This window comes from Lagopus muta, chromosome 7 (genome assembly GCF_023343835.1).
Source record: "Lagopus muta isolate bLagMut1 chromosome 7, bLagMut1 primary, whole genome shotgun sequence".
NCBI lineage: Eukaryota > Metazoa > Chordata > Aves > Galliformes > Phasianidae > Lagopus > Lagopus muta.
Window position 1 is genome coordinate 9,992,794 of NC_064439.1, and position 17,120 is coordinate 10,009,913.

A 17,120-nucleotide genomic window follows, 5' to 3' on the forward strand; every position below is an offset into this window, starting at 1 on the left:
CACTCCTCCTGTGTGAGTGAAACCTACAGGTAAGAATTGAGACACTGTTTCTCTTCCTTCAGGATGTTGGGAAAGTAACATGTTTTAACAGATAGAACCACCTAATATTTCTTCTAAATAAATCGAAGAGACAAAGAAAGCTTCCAGGTTGAAGGTTTGAATCACAGTGTCGGATTGATCCTAAGCAACTCAAAATGCTTTCCCAGTGCCCTCTCTGAAGGGGAGTCCATGGAGGGAATGGGTCTGTGCCAGGGCTGGGTCTCCTTGCTGAGCTGCTCACCCACTTCTGTGGAAGAGAGCTGGTACCTGCACTTTCAGCTTTTTTCTGATCTATTTTACATTTTGTGCATTTCTGTGAGCTCCATAAAAATCAAGGTCAAACTGAAGGAACCCTTGTGAATAATGGGAGTTGTTCAAATTGTTCAGGACAGAGACATCAGTATTAAAGTTTTCCATTACTTATGTGATCGCTGCTTCTTTTTATTGCACTCCTTAAACTGTTTGGAAGTAGTCACAGGAAGTGCATATAAAATTCTGGACTGGCTGAATCAATACGATGGGCTGCGTGCTGGGATAGTCACGAGGGTGAGTGCACATCCAGCAGTGCTGCAGTGTTTGGGTCAAAGTCCACAGAGTTAGAGAAGGGGCCCCCTAAAGTCAGCACAGATACTCCTTTCTTGGCTCAGTTTCTACTTGATCCAGGTATTCCTGTAAAACGCTGGAGAAAGTTCTGTAGCTCCACTTTTTGCAGTTTCATTTTGCCTGGCTGGAGAGCTGCATTTATAAAAATTACCTTTCTTGTAAGAAAAATGAAAAAATCTCCTGCGCTGCAATTTTTTCTTAATTAAAATCTTGATCTGTGAAGAAATTATTAATTCAAAACATATTCTAATTTTCAATTTGAATAATGTATGTATCAGACATTGCTATTAATCAGTTGCCTTTTTCTACAATGGTAACAGTATTGCTAGGGCTATAATTGAAATTTATCTGTTCATATTTTTCCTCAGAAATAACAAATACAGTTACTTAAGCCTTCCTGAATGAGAAACACAACTGCATTTTTCTTGACTTTAAACAGATGGGGTAAATAAGACATCTTCAGTTATTCAAAGATGTCCATATGGAAGCATATCGATGAAATTTTTCTTCCAAAAAAGGCAAAGTAAAACACCACAAACCATAATCTGGTGGCTGCAGCCCTTAGCTGAGATGTGAGAAATTCCGTTTCCAGGGCTTTAAGCTAGGTGAGCTCAAGCACTGATGAGGAAGGGGGGCCTTTCTGAGTGAGGCTATGTAATTTAACTCAAACATATGCATTACTCATCCTAATCTCACTTTATCTTCTATGGAGAGAAATGGTTAATTTTAGGACTTAATTCATCTGACCTATATGCAGTGTCTGCTCTGCACCAAGATGGATTGTTGCACTGGGTAGATCATGTCAAGGGTGAAGGGAGTGTGCAGTGATTAGCTCACACATAGATGTCTGCACTTAATCCTTTTTTTTTTTTTTTTTTTCATCCCTTATGTTGGAGGTTACATTAATGAAATAATGGATTTGCTGTAGGTTGAAAGACAGATTGGCAGTGTCTGTGTAGTTGTCCTTCGGCACCCCTATCGTGCTGGAGACTCCCAGGTCAGGTGAAGAGATATGGGAGTGATTCCAGCGCACGTGTCAGATAGGGCCGGTGCGTTTCCACACATCGTTTTGCTACCAGTAGAGCAGCATTTTTCTAGGGAGAGAGCTGTAATAAAAATCACGTCCTTTCAGTGTTCTTCTCTATTCTAAAGTCACCATCAGCTTCACTGTATGAGTCGTAAAATGTTTGGATTGGGAGCAATACACAAGCATTCAGCAGCCTTGTCAGAAGTTGAATAAACATTTCTTGCTTTAGGGAGATGAAGTTTCAAATGTGCTCCTCTGAGCGATCAAGCTATGGAAAAAGTATCGGTTTGTTTGTCAGTGTTATTTCCTGTTCTCGAGTTGCTTAATATGCGCTCGCTTTTGCAACAGAGAACACAGAGAAAAGAATTCTTGGTCTTTCTTTCCATCAGAAAACTGCTGTTTTCAGGGAGCTGTTACCCCAGCAAGCATGTAATTGCGGGCTGCAAACACCTCTCTGAGCACTCTGGCAAGCTGAGGGGAGAAAGTGTCTGTCTTTTGTTCTGTTTTCTGTGTATTGCAGTATTTGCTGTCTTTATAGAAGGAGATGCTGAAGTGCAAAAGCGAGATTTAGTGAAGTTTATGCTTTTACCTTTGAAAACCAGATTTTCAGCTTTCCCAGCACGTTTGGGGATAAATCACGGCTTTCTTCTCTGAACAGGTTTGGTAACTTTTGCTGGCCACGTTTTTTCCTAAGCAATTATACTTTGGGGCCCTGCATTTCAACTTCTGCCTCAAATTGTTTTTATAGAGCAATTGGCAGCGCTGCTGAGTGAGGTTTTTTGGTGCTTTCCATTTGGCGCCCTCTCCTCAGACCCTTCTGCTTTTGTAAATGCTACCTGGTTGACTGTTACCTAGAATAGACATGTCATGTGTTGGACTTCTTGCTTAATACTGAATTTATATTTCTGTGTGGAAAGTGCTAGTGAGAAAGCATTCTAGCTATTTAATCTATGGGAAATGGATGAAAGACTGTTTGTAATGCAGTCATTAAAATCTATTCAAAACAGGAAGCACAAAGAAGGGGAAGAGAAATGGAAGTGCAAATGTAACTGCCTTTTTTCTTTTCTTTCTTTCTTTTTACTTTTTTTTTTTTTGTCATCTTCTTGTGGTATTATGTAGATCCCCAGCCAGATGGCTACTGGCTGTAAGCTGTGTGTGGACTCGCAGGATTTTAACTCCTCTGTTGGTCTCCCATCTGTCGTAAACTCAGAAGCTGTAGTCCAGACACCAATGTGAATATCGGTGGATTTTTAGCACACAAACAGTTACACCCAAAGGCTGCAGAAATAGCACGAGCTCTAACGAAGACAGGAAGGTGTCCCTGCGGCAGCCCGCTGTTAGACTTGCAGGGAGGTCAGCTGTGGTCAGTTCAAACCGGTGCTTTGTACGGAGGGAGACGAGTTGTGGGCAGCGGCCTGCAGTCTGCCCCAAAAGGAGATCTTTCTGTTGTTGAGATTTTAAACCCACTGTCAGCTTTGGTAAGAAATTTCATGTCTTAGGATAGAATGACAGACAGTCTTAAACAGAAAAAAGTTGGTTGAAGTCAGAACCTCTCCACCTGAAAAGAATAGGCCTATAACCATTAGAAACATATAACTCTTTCTTCACTTACAAATGCCAGCGCAAGATTCTCTTCTTCTTTCAGCATGTCATCACTTAAAGCAGCGCACTTTGTCTCTGTTGGTGAAGGTGGAAGCAGTGGGAAACTTCTCAGATTTCGGGGTATACGATAGAATGCAGTGGTCACTTAGATGATGGGCACCTGTTGGGGCTCTGTTATCACTAAACAGTTAAACTTGGCTCCTACAGTAAAATAAGCCCTCAAGCTTTAAGTCATGTCATTATAAAACAAGCAGAATGAGCAATTCAGTTAAGCCTTTAGAAGCAAATGTGAACAAATGAAATTGAAATAGGGGCTGAGCACACTCTAAACTTCAGAATTAATCTTAGCAGGTGAACACATTAAAAGAAATGCATATGTAAATCTGTAAGGAAATCACCGTTACTGTGAAGTCTGCCCAAAGTTATATTTTGTTTTCTTTATTAATGGATTTGACTTCAGTGAGGATGAACATGATGTCCCTGCAAGGATGTAACTAAGGAGCAACCGTCTGCAGTAAAGCAATCTGGTAATCCAGTTCAAAAACTCACCTGTGAACAAACTAACCTTCCTTCCACCGTGTGCTTGGTTCTGTAGAACAGGGAGTAGCTGAGGAGGGTCACAAAATGTCAGACCATGACCTGCAGTGCTGGCTAAGTGGACAGAGCTAAGTACCTCTTTCAGCTTAAAGCATCACAGCTGGGGCAGCTGTGCTCTGGCAGCCCAGCAGGCTCTGTGTCTTCTGTTTGAGTGTAAAGAGAAGATGCTGATTGGAAGACTTGCCCTGCATTGTAACACTGGAACATTGTAATACTCTTGCAATTTTTCCTTTGTATTATCTGTGAAAAGATTTTCACAGATATCAGAGTAGGAGCTATACTTCATAAATTATATTTTCTGTTAGATCACTAGTAGAACTAATAATTTTTCTGGGCTTTACCTTGGGCTGGTAGACTCAAGTATGGCACACTTTTCAGTCTTTCCCTGTGCTTTCCTCAGTTTCCATCACTATACTAAGTTTCTGTGCCAGAGCTTTGGCTTATTCCTCTGCACTGAGGTTATAGGAGTAAAGTCATAGACCAACCAGATGTTGGCACTGAAATAATCTGAAAATGAAGCCCTGCTTCTGCCAACAAAATTATTAATCCTATATTTCTGTGCCTGAGGGAAGTGGAAGAGAAAAGAAGAGCATGGTTCTGTTGCCTTTAATATACCTCAGTCCTACATAATGGTATAGCAGGAAGAGCTCTTAAGTGTTCAGGAAGTAATTTCTTCCCTAAAGGGCCTTTGTAATCTGCTCTGTATCATTGCCATCATCATCAGTGCTGGAAGAAATGGGTTTCAGATGCACTTGCAAGAAGAGATACCATTGTAATGTCGCGGTGAGAGGTATCCTAATCCTGCAGAGTGCTCCAGTCTCTGACTTCTGGCTTCAGCATATGCTACGGACTTGCTTGTGAATAGAACAGCAAACTATTGGTCAAAGTAATAGGTTTCCTGTGGAAGTAATGTGGAAAAGATATAAAATGCAAGAATCATGATGAAGTGAAATGGATTTTCTGTAACAAAAAAAGTGCATAATTTAATTCACCTCCAGCTGGTCCTGGAAGAGCTTTGAGAAGAATTCTCTATATTAAAAAATAAAGACATATGTTGTAAGTTGGCTTCAGGTAAGAGAAGATGAGAAATACGTGTTGGAAGCATCTGAAAGTCATAGGTAGTCAAAAATGTATCAAAAGAGACCACTTTAGTACTCCCAATGTAGTAACTAACTTTGAGGGAAACTGCTCAACAAATTCAAGGTTGCAGTCTAAGACAGCATGTGTTGGGGGAAAATTTTTAGAGAAGAAATGTCTTGCCAGCATCTCCTGTGCCATCAGCCACAACAGGAGCTGGTTGGAAAATGAAGGGATGTATTCCTCCTGCTCTCCTTTCTGTCCCTTAAGCAACTTGTAGGAAGGAAATGCTAACCTGTAATGGTAGAACAAAGCTTGCTTGATGTCAGCTGTTATGTGGGTTTGCTGAGAAACTGGCAATATCCAGGGCTCGACATATGTTCATCACCTGACCAATTTCTTTGATAGATCTTTATTTCTTGAAATCATTTCTTGGCTTTTAAGTTTCTCTTTTCTTTCAAAATTTCCTTTTGGTCATTTTTCCACTTTTTATTTATCAACTATTGAAGCGAATGTAAAAAGAAAAGTGTCCTGATTATATTTGGCTGTTTTCCATTAATGATTTGTTTACTTCCAAATCCTGTTATTTGGAGCTGTACATCAGTTTCTTGAAGACTTGTTCTCACATGTCTGTAAACTGTCCCTAGGGCAAGCTTCGTCCTTGTCTGGACATGAAGAGTTTGGGGGGAAAAGTTGAGGGCTATGTGAAGTAAGTACATACATGCAAAACAAATTACCTGCTTTTAAGGTTGTTTTCTTAAAAAAAAAAAAACAAAACAGAACGTCAGTGGAAAAAAAGAATCAGAATGGATCTTTGAAATGGATAGGGATTAAGGCTTCACTAAGGAATGATGATAGACTTGGTTTGGGGCAAGATGAGAGAAAGGCTGTACTGAAAAGTGCATGATTAGTGTAATTAGACTTTGGGTTCTGTGCATGAAGGACAGAACATATTCAGTAAATATACTTCAGAGGATACTTTTAAACTAGATGTTTATGTCCAAGGAGAAAATACACTCAAAGGAGAAAAACTGAAGAAAACAAGTGATGTGAGAGCTTGGGAAAAGGCTTCCAGTTCTACGGTATATTATTCTTTGTGTTGGTCTCATTTTGATGAACTGTCCCACAGCTGCATGAAACTTTCAGTTCCATTCTATCTGACATTCACCTTGAATTTTTCAGAAGCAGGATTGAAAACTCAGATTTTACAATTTGATCCTCTCCTTGCCTTAAAGTTTCTTTTGATTAAAACTGTAAAAGCCTGTAAGCTGTGGCACTGTTTATCTCTGGCTCATCTTACCTGCATTACAGATCAATGCGCTTTAACTCTGTGAGTTCTGAGTGTATTTCAGTAGGCTTCCAGGTCTGGTGAGCCCAAACATTTTGGGCTAGAAGTTGTTGGCAGCCTTGTTTGTTCTGAATGGCACTTGTTTTCTTCATATAGTATCAGCTTTCCCTGAGATGACTATTTACACGAGTTTCCTTTGGGTTGGTGCTGCTCGTGGCCTGACTTGTGGAGGAAAGTGCTTGTGTCTGCCTAATGTGCTGACTTCTGCTTTTAGAAGTTGTGTATTTGTGCTTTTATTTATGGAGAGGGAGAGGCCAAAGAGAGTAACTTGGAAAGGAACAAGTTCAGACAGTCTTTATTTTGTTAAGGAGCAACAAAAATTGATTCAGCTACCTTTTGTCAATAAAAATATAGCCTGGTGGAGGAATAGTTTTTACAAACATCTGAGAGTTAAGTCATGCTGCTAGCAGCAGAATCCCAATTTGCAATTTAAGGATAATGTCAGTTACATGTAGTTCAGAGGAGAGGGGGAGAAAAAACAGCTATTTGAAACATTACATCTGCAGAAAGACAACATCCACTCTTTGTTTTACCATATATCTTACTTAATCTGGAATGAATTTACATTTTCTCATGGTTTAGCTCTTCTCTATACATTGCTCATTCTTTAACCTGGGAAATGTGTGTCTTCTTTTATTAGTGTGAAACTGACTTTCTGTGGAATTCCATCTCCTGGGCATGTACTAGGAAAAATCACTTATTTATTTATGCTGTTATGCCTTATCTATTTTAACTTATTTACTGAGAGGGAAAATGTGTGGCGTCAGTACAGCCAAGGCTCACAGAATAACCAAGCTCTTTAGCCTTTAGAACAGAAAGGAAGATGATGATCAAAAGATTGCTTTTGGAGAAAGAGCTGCTCTTCTCATTTACATTTCTGAGCATTTTCTAATATGTCTTCCACCTCTCAATTTTGGTAGAGACAGTTGCAGAATCAAAGTGGTATCTGTTTTAGCATCCAGAAGAAAGTTCTAGCCCTCAACATCAGCCTTCTTTGGCCATGATTTTCCCCGTTTTACAGCCAAGTGAATGTTAGAGCCTGTCAGGATGCATAGCTGCATTAATCATCTGTGCTGGCTACAGTCAGGCGAGTGGACAGGAAGTATCTATTTACCAAGGGCTTGTATGCAGGGAAGTAGCTCTGCTCATTGTTAACTCTTTCTATGGGTTCTTCAAGAGCAGTTTTCCCTGTTTTAGTCCTAGGCTGCTTTGAAAAATGAAGAATGGGATAGTGGGTGCAGTCAAACTGCAGAAAGCCCATGTTAGCATGCTGTGTGGGCTCGCACCCTGTCACCATGTGTGTCACCTGAGCTTTTGTAACTGACCCACTTCTTGCTCTTTGTGGTAGAACATGTTAATTTTGGTTACTCCCAAAGTAAGTAAGTTTGAAGCATACTCATTATTTTTCAAGCGTGACACTGGACAAGAAGCGTCATCGCCTTTTATGAACCATCTATTATCTAGGTAATAGATAACTAGAGGAAGTTAGTTGGACGCAATTGTCTTTCGAATAGAAAACTTCTGTGAAGAAAGATGAGCAGTCTTCTGGAGAGCAGCCTTTAAGTGTACAACTGGTACAAGTATCCTCATCTTGGAAATCAGGGGCTTTGTTACTACAGCAGCTAAAGCTTACCTTCATAAGAAGGTTGCCACACTATGCTGGTTTTTAGCTTAAATTGTGTTGATTCAGGAGTTTGCTGAGTGCACTAACAGTACGTTCATTTTCAGTGGTGGTATTTTTTTTGTGCAAACAATAATTTGCATTGTTCTTGTTTTGATAGTCCGGTTTAACTGTTATTTCTGTTACCAGCTGTAAAAAGAATGATTGCTTACCATGTGTTCAATACATAGCAAAAATCTGAAACTTAAAGCACAATATTGTTTATTTTAAAAGACAAACATGGAACCAGGGCACATGAAAATTGTATTGAGACAAATATTTAGAAGAAAATATATAACGTGCTTCAGCTTACCTATGCACACCTGAAAGTTGATAGCTGTATTGCTAGTAAGAACCTGAGCTCTTTGCTTTGAATACTTTGCTTTCTTTGGCAGTTGTGTTCTTCACTTGTTCAAACTTATATTGCTAGATAAATTTCTATTCAGTGAATTCTGCCAGGTGAGAACAAAGGGTCGTTTCCTTCCAGTTTTTAGGACAGCCTTCACTATTGTGTGTAAAATTCCAGGCTGGAGTTGTCTAGAGGGATAATACAGTGCAGGATTACATCTTAGTCCTGTTCATATATTTGTATTAGGTAGCTAACAAAATGACTTTGACAGCCTTTAGTTGGAGTGCATGATTATTACTCTTTTGAACAGCTGTTGCTGCTTCACCCCAGGTTTTGTTATACTCTGTTTACACTGACTTGCTCTTGTACTTTCTTAGAAGTTCTCTTTGTGGGATGGAGGCCTCACTGCTTCAACATTTGTGTCAAGTTCCCTTTAGCAGGGTGAGTTAAGTAAACAAGAAAGTCCACGTTTGGTTTCAAAAGAGAGTTCAACTATTTGAACACTGATGATTCAGAATGTCTGAGCTTAAGAATTCAAGTATCATATGCCTTAGCCTCAGTGAATGATATTGAAATACAATAAAAATGAACTTTTGCTCTCAGTTGTTCTAGGAGGGAAAGACTGAAATGTTTACCCTCCCACTAAACTGGTGATGAAAGATGTATTTTAATTGTAAACTGTAAAACTGTAGAACTTCAGAGCACAACAGAGATCTGTATAAAGTCCAGTGACCCCCAACTCTATATCAGCTTCCAAATTCGTGATCTGGACTTTAAGATGAAACTCCTATTTAATGCAAGAACAAAGCACTAAACATTTGGAACTACTTGTACCACTGATACATATGGTTTTATACTTACTATAAAAAGTTAGCCTTTAAGAAACACTAGAGTCCATCACATTATAAAGTGCATATGTAGTTAAGTTTGCATCTAGGTTTCATAACCGCCCAAACTCAGCCAGTCTCACAGCAGGAAAGCCACAAAAACCTAGGATTGAGTCTAGCTTCTTCCTCCTGTAACGCCTGAAGTTTTTTTTCACTGTGTAGTGTGGATGAAATAATAGCAAGCTCCAGGGATGCCATGCTGTAAGGCAGAAACTAGCAGCTGAGCAGTGGCAAGGATCAACTCCTTAAACTGTCTTTCCATTGCAATTATCTGCATACCAAATCTTAGCCAAATGGTAGCTCATAGCAGGGATGAAGTTTAACCTGTTTGGCTTTGCACTGAAGGGGATGAACGCCACAGGTAGCCTTGCTTGCTGTGAGCTACAAGCAGGAGATTTAACAAGCTACTACTTGTCAGCTCCTAATTAGCAGCTCCCATCAGAGCAGCAGCACCCAACTGCAGCGCCGTCTGCTTCAGTGCAAAGTCCAATTCATTAGTCAAAATTTTCAGCGGCGTCACATTTTCCTTGGGCGATAGTAGATCTTAAAGCTTAAAGCTTAAGATCTTCCTACCTTTCTGTTGTTTCTCTCTGTAGGAAGTTTCCAGCTAAACGTAGAGTCCAGCAGTATCTGCTAAATTGGACGCAAGCTGCAGGTCAAGGAGGTTCCTTAGGCTGAATCTCTTGATTTGCAAGGTGATTTTTGTTTATTTTGTTTTCACTTGAAGTGCAGGTTTCCATATCCACCACAACTGCAACAGACAGCTGTAGAGCATTTGATTTGGCCGAGTGCATGTCTAACGACTTGGAGCACTGCTGTTTTGACAGTAAGTCTGGTTTGCCACTGCTCTAACATTGCCACTGCATGGCAATGCACACTTTGCTAGGGGCTTTGCACAGCTTGAGAAGATAACCAGTGCTGTGTGTACTACAAGATAAACAGCAGTTTGCTGAGCCTGCCTGCTCACCCTTCCTGATTAGTAAGAAATGTGTAATAGTTAGCTCTTAAGGAAAGTTGTGTACAATTAAGAGGTGTACTTTTTGAAATAGCACATTCAAATGGGAATTGAAAGATAGTAAAAGCTTACTCAGATTACACTGAGAAACAGCAGGGGAGTTGAAAATGGAGAAGATAAATGATTTGCTTCGGGCATTGTTGTGAGTGTGTGTGTGATCTAAGCATGTGAGCTGGCATGTCAGGCACACCAAACTTTTATAGAGAGAATCCTTATAGTCACCAGATCCCAGGAATGCCTGCAAAACTTGAGAAACGTCCTGCTGATATCAATTGTTAGATTTTTAGCAATCTTTTGTTTTTCAGCCTTCTTCTACGAAACTGTGCTACTGTAAGCTTGTTAGCAGAACATTACAGAAGTGGTATAAAACACATTTACATATGGACAGGGAACTCCCTTGCTAAAAAACCATTGGCTCTCAAAACACTGCTGGAAAATTAATGTTTACTTCAGCTTTTAGTTTTTCTTTCAACAGTATCGAAAGAAATGCTGTAACAAAAGGTGAGGATAAGAAATCTCTTCAAGAATTTCTTTGTAAATATACATTTCATTTTTATAGTTTGAGAGCATCACTGGAGTTCAAACTGCTTTAAAGCATTACATGGGTGAATCAGCCTCTTTCGGTACTTGAGCTCTAAGGCACAGATTTGAACACAATCATGCACTGGAAATGTATACTTGCTCTCTTGTGTGCACGTGTGCACCCTCTTGTAAACAAGTAATCAGTGGTGATAAATATAGATCTAAGAATCTGATGTGTCTCCCATTAAAGTTCAAGTCATTTGTATGAAGGAGTTGTGTATGTTGGAGCCCTGGGAGCCTTTTCTGTTGCTTGGAAGTAGTTCTAAACAGCAGTCTGACAGGTTATTTCTCAGGCTTTGTAATAATGTAGAAAGCTGCTTAAATATTTTCAGAATTGCAGGGAGAATATTGTTGTGGTTAGTTTTACCTTGGGGGAAGAGTGACAATGCAAAGAATAGGAAGAAATATTCCGTGATCTATTCAACTTTTCTTTAATGCAAGAGGCTTTTTATATTTGTTTTATACTATGCAGTCCAAAGATGAAAATAATGTTAATGTAGTCAGGATTTTTTGGAAAAAAATAACAAGTTTATTTGATATTTTTGTAAGCGTGTTCTGTAAGAACCATTATTTCAGTAGTGGAATGTCAACTCTGTGTTTCACAGTGCCTGTAAATAGTAAAGCAGAGCTATATAAATGAAATGTGTTCATAGCTCACTCTGAAACTAGACTGCTTTTTTTTTTTTTTCCATGGAAACAACAACAGATACACTATATGAAAGAGCAAATTCTCAGGTACAAAGCACTGTTTTTCAACATAAGCACCACTATGAGCTGTGTATTTTAACCAGCAATGAATGAGAGCCTGCACGCTCATCAGTGTGTGGACCTGTGGACCTGATCCACTGCTGAAAGCCACCACCTCACTGTGCTCACACCCGCTCTTTGGTCTCCAGAAACATTCACCAAATGTTGATAGTATCAGTGGGTACGATTTTTTCCACATGGAGGAATTCAATTCCTAACCTTTGCTTCATAGCACTTCCATGTCAGACGCCATTCTGTCAGACTGCCCCTCTGCTGCCATCTGTCACACAGCAGCAACATGTAATGGGATATTGGTGGGAAGCTTCAACCTCTACTGCCACTGCACCAAAATGCATCTCGTGACATCATGGGCCAAAATCATCACATAGGAGGCATTACCTTCACAGCAGCTCTTGTATGTTTTCTGAAGATAGAGTGTCTTCAAAAGGAGCTTATAGGACCTCTGCAGTGCATCTTTTTCCCCCCTTTCAGCCATCTTTGGTGCAGCTCTGCAACCCTCAGAAACCTTAACTACATTGATCCTTTCCTTCTCTCTTGGGCATGGGTTTCTTCTCCCAGAAGATACAAGTGGGAGCTAGTTCCCTGGCCCCACAGGCCAGGCCTTGCTCTGACATGAGGCTGCATGGAGGATGAGGCCCAGCCTGGTGTGTTGCAGGGGTGTGAGAGAAAAGCCTCCTTCTTGCATTCTGCCTCTGGGCAGTACTCAGTGCTTTACTCACATGGGCTGCCTGTGCCAGGCTACCAAATAATGGTGGCTTCAAAAATGGTTGGAGTAAAAGGCACTACTTATTTGTTACGAAATAGAGTGTCAACTGGGCTGTTGTTTCACACTGTTTGAGAAGGATATTGCCTCTTTGATTCTCGCACGTGGCTGTGATGCTGTACGAGCTCAGTGGCTGGCCTGTTTGCCATCCTGGCTACCAACTTTTAAAGCAGATTCATAGGGGACGGATGGAATATAAGGAATGGTTTCACTTTTAATTAATTCTGCTTTAAACAAGCAGTTTTATGTTTCCTTTGAGATAGTAGGACTGTCCTTTTTATTGTTAGTGTCAAATCCTGTTTTGTATTTTACAGATCTGTTTTCCTTAAGAATTAAATTCTACACTTAATCATATGATTCTCTTACAAATAAGGAGGATTTTCTTACTTATAATGTCTTCATATTCTGTAATGACAATGCAGAGTAGCTTACAGGGATGCATGATTTTTTCCTACTATTCCCAACAGAGACTTTGTCTGAATCATTCTTAGGTGATGCTATCTACTAGCTGTCATTCTGGCTGCATTTCTGTCATATTTTCTTTTATCGTTCCCTCAAAAATATATTCCTGGCCTTTCTTTTCTGGGGGATGCGTCCCATTGCCCTTGCCTTAAATCCCAGCGGGAAAAGATTTCTGAAGTGAAAGTGTCGGGCCGATGGGATCACTCTATGTCTGCAAGAGCCCTGTGCACTTCAGCTCTTCCCTGGTGCCTCCAGGAGAGAGACGTGCCTCATGCACAATTGCAACTGGACATACGCATATCACTTCACATCAACCTTTTTTCTTCCTCTTCTTCTTTTTTTTTTTTTTTTTTTTTTTTTTTTGAAATGAATTACATAATACTGCATTTATTCCCCCCAAAATAGTGTGGTGTACTTTATTTCGTTACACCTGTAGAATGTGTGAGCGTTGCTGAGCTAACAACAGAACTGGAGGTTGATAGTAATTTTAGACATGTCCATGTTGGTCCTATGGACTTGAAAATTACATTTCCACAACTGATAGGAAACTCAGATCTGTTCAGTTTTTGTGAATTTTTAGAGGAGGGAAATTTTAAATACTTACATTTCCATCGTTAACATTGCACAGATGGTGTCTTAGTTTTCCATTTTTTGTCTTGTTTTAGGTTAACAGGGTTAATATTCTGCTAATGTCCAGTATCCACATGCATCACACAGTTCATTTTGAGGACAGAGCTCTCAAATAAATTATAGATTTTGGTAACAGTGATAAATCAGTTTGGTTTTTTTCATTCAGAAAGTGGTGGCACTGGAAGAAAGTTATTTAGTGATCAAAATGCATTGTTAAGCTTTTAAAAAGAGATTCTGTTGCCTGTAGTAGAGCTGTAGGCGATTTATGGCTTATCTGTACTCATTGCCTTGAGCTTTTGGAAAATTTGTAAACAAAGCCAGATGCTCATTATGTTCCCATTCAGGGTTGGTTAGATGGTTAAATGCCATCAGAAGCACTTTGGTCCTGTTGGGTTTCAGGCTGTTATAAAAAATGGAATTGCTCCAAAGTATTTTTTTCTTAATATTTATCATTCCTGAAAATGTATTTCTAGTTTCTGTGTGTATAATAGATTTTCTTAAAATTGTTTTGGGTGATAAAGATCTTAAAATAAAAATCTGAGAACTGTATTGTAATCTGAACAGTGGCCACAGCTTTTTCAATATGTCAGAATTCATTCTTACAAAGGGTGGTTTCAAGTTCACCCTTTTTAGGAGTTTTGGGAAATGGGGAAATTTGTGAACTCCAGGTTAGGGTGACTTCTGCTTTTTACCAAATGTTATGGAACTGAGATGTGACCTGAGTGTCTTTTCATAGCCCATTTTATATTAGATTATTTGGTATTGATTTGATAGTTTTTGCTGGTTGCCTTTTGTCTTTCTGTGATGTGGTGTGTGCTGTATATTTTTGGGTTTTGTTGCTCTTTAAGCAGAAGAAGACATGATGCTGTATACAGATTGGATTGCTAGAGGTTAACAGAATTTTTAACAGATTTTTTGTGTAATTTTACTTATTGCAAGAGAGTCGTGTATTCTATTTCATAGTTCATTAATATATATATTTTTAATTTATTGGTTGCAGCTGACCAAGTAAACAGGTCATGGCACGCTTAACGAAGAGACGACAGGCAGATACAAAGGCGATCCAGCATCTTTGGGCAGCAATAGAAATAATCCGGAATCAGAAGCAAATTGCTAACATTGACCGTATCACAAAGTAAGTGATCCATTCCAAAGTAATCTTAATGAGGGGGAAGGCTGATGATATGAAAAGCTCTGGGAAACAGAGACGTTAAACATTATGAGTGACTGTGAAAAAGCTGTATCAACTGCTGAGTTACTAATTACCTAATTTTAATTGAGTACCTGAAGGTCCTATAGTGAGATTTAATCTACTGAGTTTAGATTTTATTCATTTTGTGTTTGCTTGATATAAGCATTTGTAGGAAATATTCAGTCTTTATAGTACTTGAACTGAGTTGATTGTGTTAGAGTTGTTCTTACTTGCTAGATAGGCCAGAAGAGAAGAAGTAGGTTTAAAAGTTTAGAGAAAATGGCTGTAAAATGTGTAAATTATCTAATTCCTTAAGGAAAGGCTCTAAGTCATTGGATCATTTTTTTCTGGAAAACAAAGATAAAAAGATGAGTCTGAAATCAATCTCCTTGGTTGCCTGAGCCGTATTTGCTGAGATGAGCATAGGATGCTATTAAAGAAGACATGAGAGGATCACACCTATGACTAATACTGTTGTTAGTATAAAAATATTCTTCAAGATGTATTAGGCTCTGTATACACAGAGAAATATAAATATTGTTTATTCTGTTGAGCTTGCACTGTTTGAAACGTCTAAAATATTAAAATAGCTTTTAGAATAACTTGCACTAGCCACAGTAATAAAAACTGAGAGAGGTTTTGTGTCTCTTTGCTTTGTCTGCATTTCAAGGCCAGCGTGCACATCACATTTGCCAAGTAATCAATATGAATAATTTAAAGGAGCAAAACTAACCAGTTGGCATCTCTTCAGTTGCCAGAACCAGTGTGAGCTGATAGAGAGGGCAGATACCACGAAGGGCAGAGTTATAAACAGTGCAGGTGACTAATGAAGTGAAGATCACTATAGCATAGTCCACTGACAAAGTTTGAAATCACTAGGATGGAAGCGAACAGCAAAATTGGCTTAATAAGTAGAAGTGTAACAACTCAGGTTGTGCAAACATAGTGAACAATATACAGGAGAAAAGAAAAAGATGATGTCCCAAGTGTGTACTTGGCTTTATAACTAAAATAAATGCACCATTAAGCCAAAAAACACCTTCCAAATGACAATTCCAAGCAGGCTTGAAACGGGAGCTTGTATTTTAAGAATTTCATTTTTGTTTTTGAGCTTGCACTTGAATTTCAGAATGCCATAAAGCATTATGTATTAGTATCTTATCTCTAAGGAGATAAGTAGGTAAACTAATGCTATGCACTTTCCATTTGAATGTTTCGGATAACTAGCTGCAGGGCGTGTAGTAGCTGAGTTTGGTGGCTATTTATGCTCTTTTTTTCCATATTAAAAAGAGATGAGCATGTCTAGTGGGGGATTCATCCCACTCTTATAAGAGATGCTTATTTTGGGATGGTGAGAATAACATTTAGCTAGATGAAGTTAGAGAAGACATTTCCCATCATTACAAACAAGGTTGAGAAAACAAGTAATTAGGTACTGCTCTTAGTAACTAAAGGATTGTTTCATTTATTTTAAAAGTCTAGATCCAGATTGTATGACTCATCTCTAATCAGAAGAAAGATACCTCAAGTGACTAAACAGAGATGCGAGCAGCCATAGTTCTTTGAGACAGATGAATATTATATAAGTTTAGAGGATCATTGAAAAGCTTGGAATAGTTTGTTGTCTCTTTGATACACTGAGTTAGCAGTAAGGAGTAATCTGAAAAGTGCTAGGACATTGTAAATGCTCTGCTTGCACTTCAGTGACAGGTGTTATCTAGTTTCAGTTGTATGATATTTTCAAGGAGATAATATTTGACAAGGAATGAAAAGACAGAAATCTTTGAGTTGCTTTCCAGTACTGTGCCTAGATGGAGATACACAGAATGCTTAGTAAATGAGCATGCATGTCATATAATACTCAGAGTAAGCTTCTGAAATCAGAGGGGGGTCAGAATATCTCTTCTGATGAAAACTGAAAAAAACTTGTCTTCTTCGGGGCTGAAGGATCATTTAGTCAAATAAAATTGCAGTTTATCTGTGCCTAGGTACATAGGTGTATGTATGAATAATAAGATAAAAACTGTGGTCAGAAGATATTGGTTGTACTTCAAACGTGTTATAGCTATAGGAGGGAGATTCTTATATTTGTATTAAGATAATTTTGGAAGTGTTGTTACTTCAAGTCTTGGGATTGAAAGTATTTTTTTAAAAGTCTTAAAAAAATTAAATACATTAAAAGTATTTGCAAGGAGTAATAACGATGGAATTTATGGAAGTGTCCTATCCCTCAGTAAGGATACAGAAAAAAAAAAGGCAAGATTTTTTCTGGGGGTGGGGAAAGAGGGGAATACTTGTTTGAGGTAAACAGCAGTTGTCCTACCGTGTCACATACTGACTGAAAAGTTAAACAGATGATTTATGATTTGAGTGTTTTTTTTATTTGCTTTTTGTCTGGGCGTTCATTTGTTGCAAGAGACAGGTTGTCCTCTGTGTTTTGTGACTTGTTATGTCAAACACCATTAGAGCACAGTCTGTATTGCTGATTTCTTCATGAGATGGTTCACTACTTTTAAATA

General features: G+C 38.9%; 1 protein-coding gene across 5 annotated transcripts in view; it reads left to right on the forward strand.

Moving 5' to 3' along the window:
• Positions 1-17,120, forward strand: part of ZMYND11 (zinc finger MYND-type containing 11) — a 102,693-nt gene that overhangs the window by 26,615 nt on the left and 58,958 nt on the right. For all 5 annotated transcript variants that reach the window (XM_048950379.1, XM_048950382.1, XM_048950383.1 and 2 more), the window contains exon 2: positions 14,410-14,544. In XM_048950379.1, coding sequence (XP_048806336.1) covers positions 14,429-14,544 — 116 coding nt within the window. In that variant the 5' untranslated portion in view covers positions 14,410-14,428. The remainder of the gene's footprint in view (positions 1-14,409; positions 14,545-17,120) is intronic.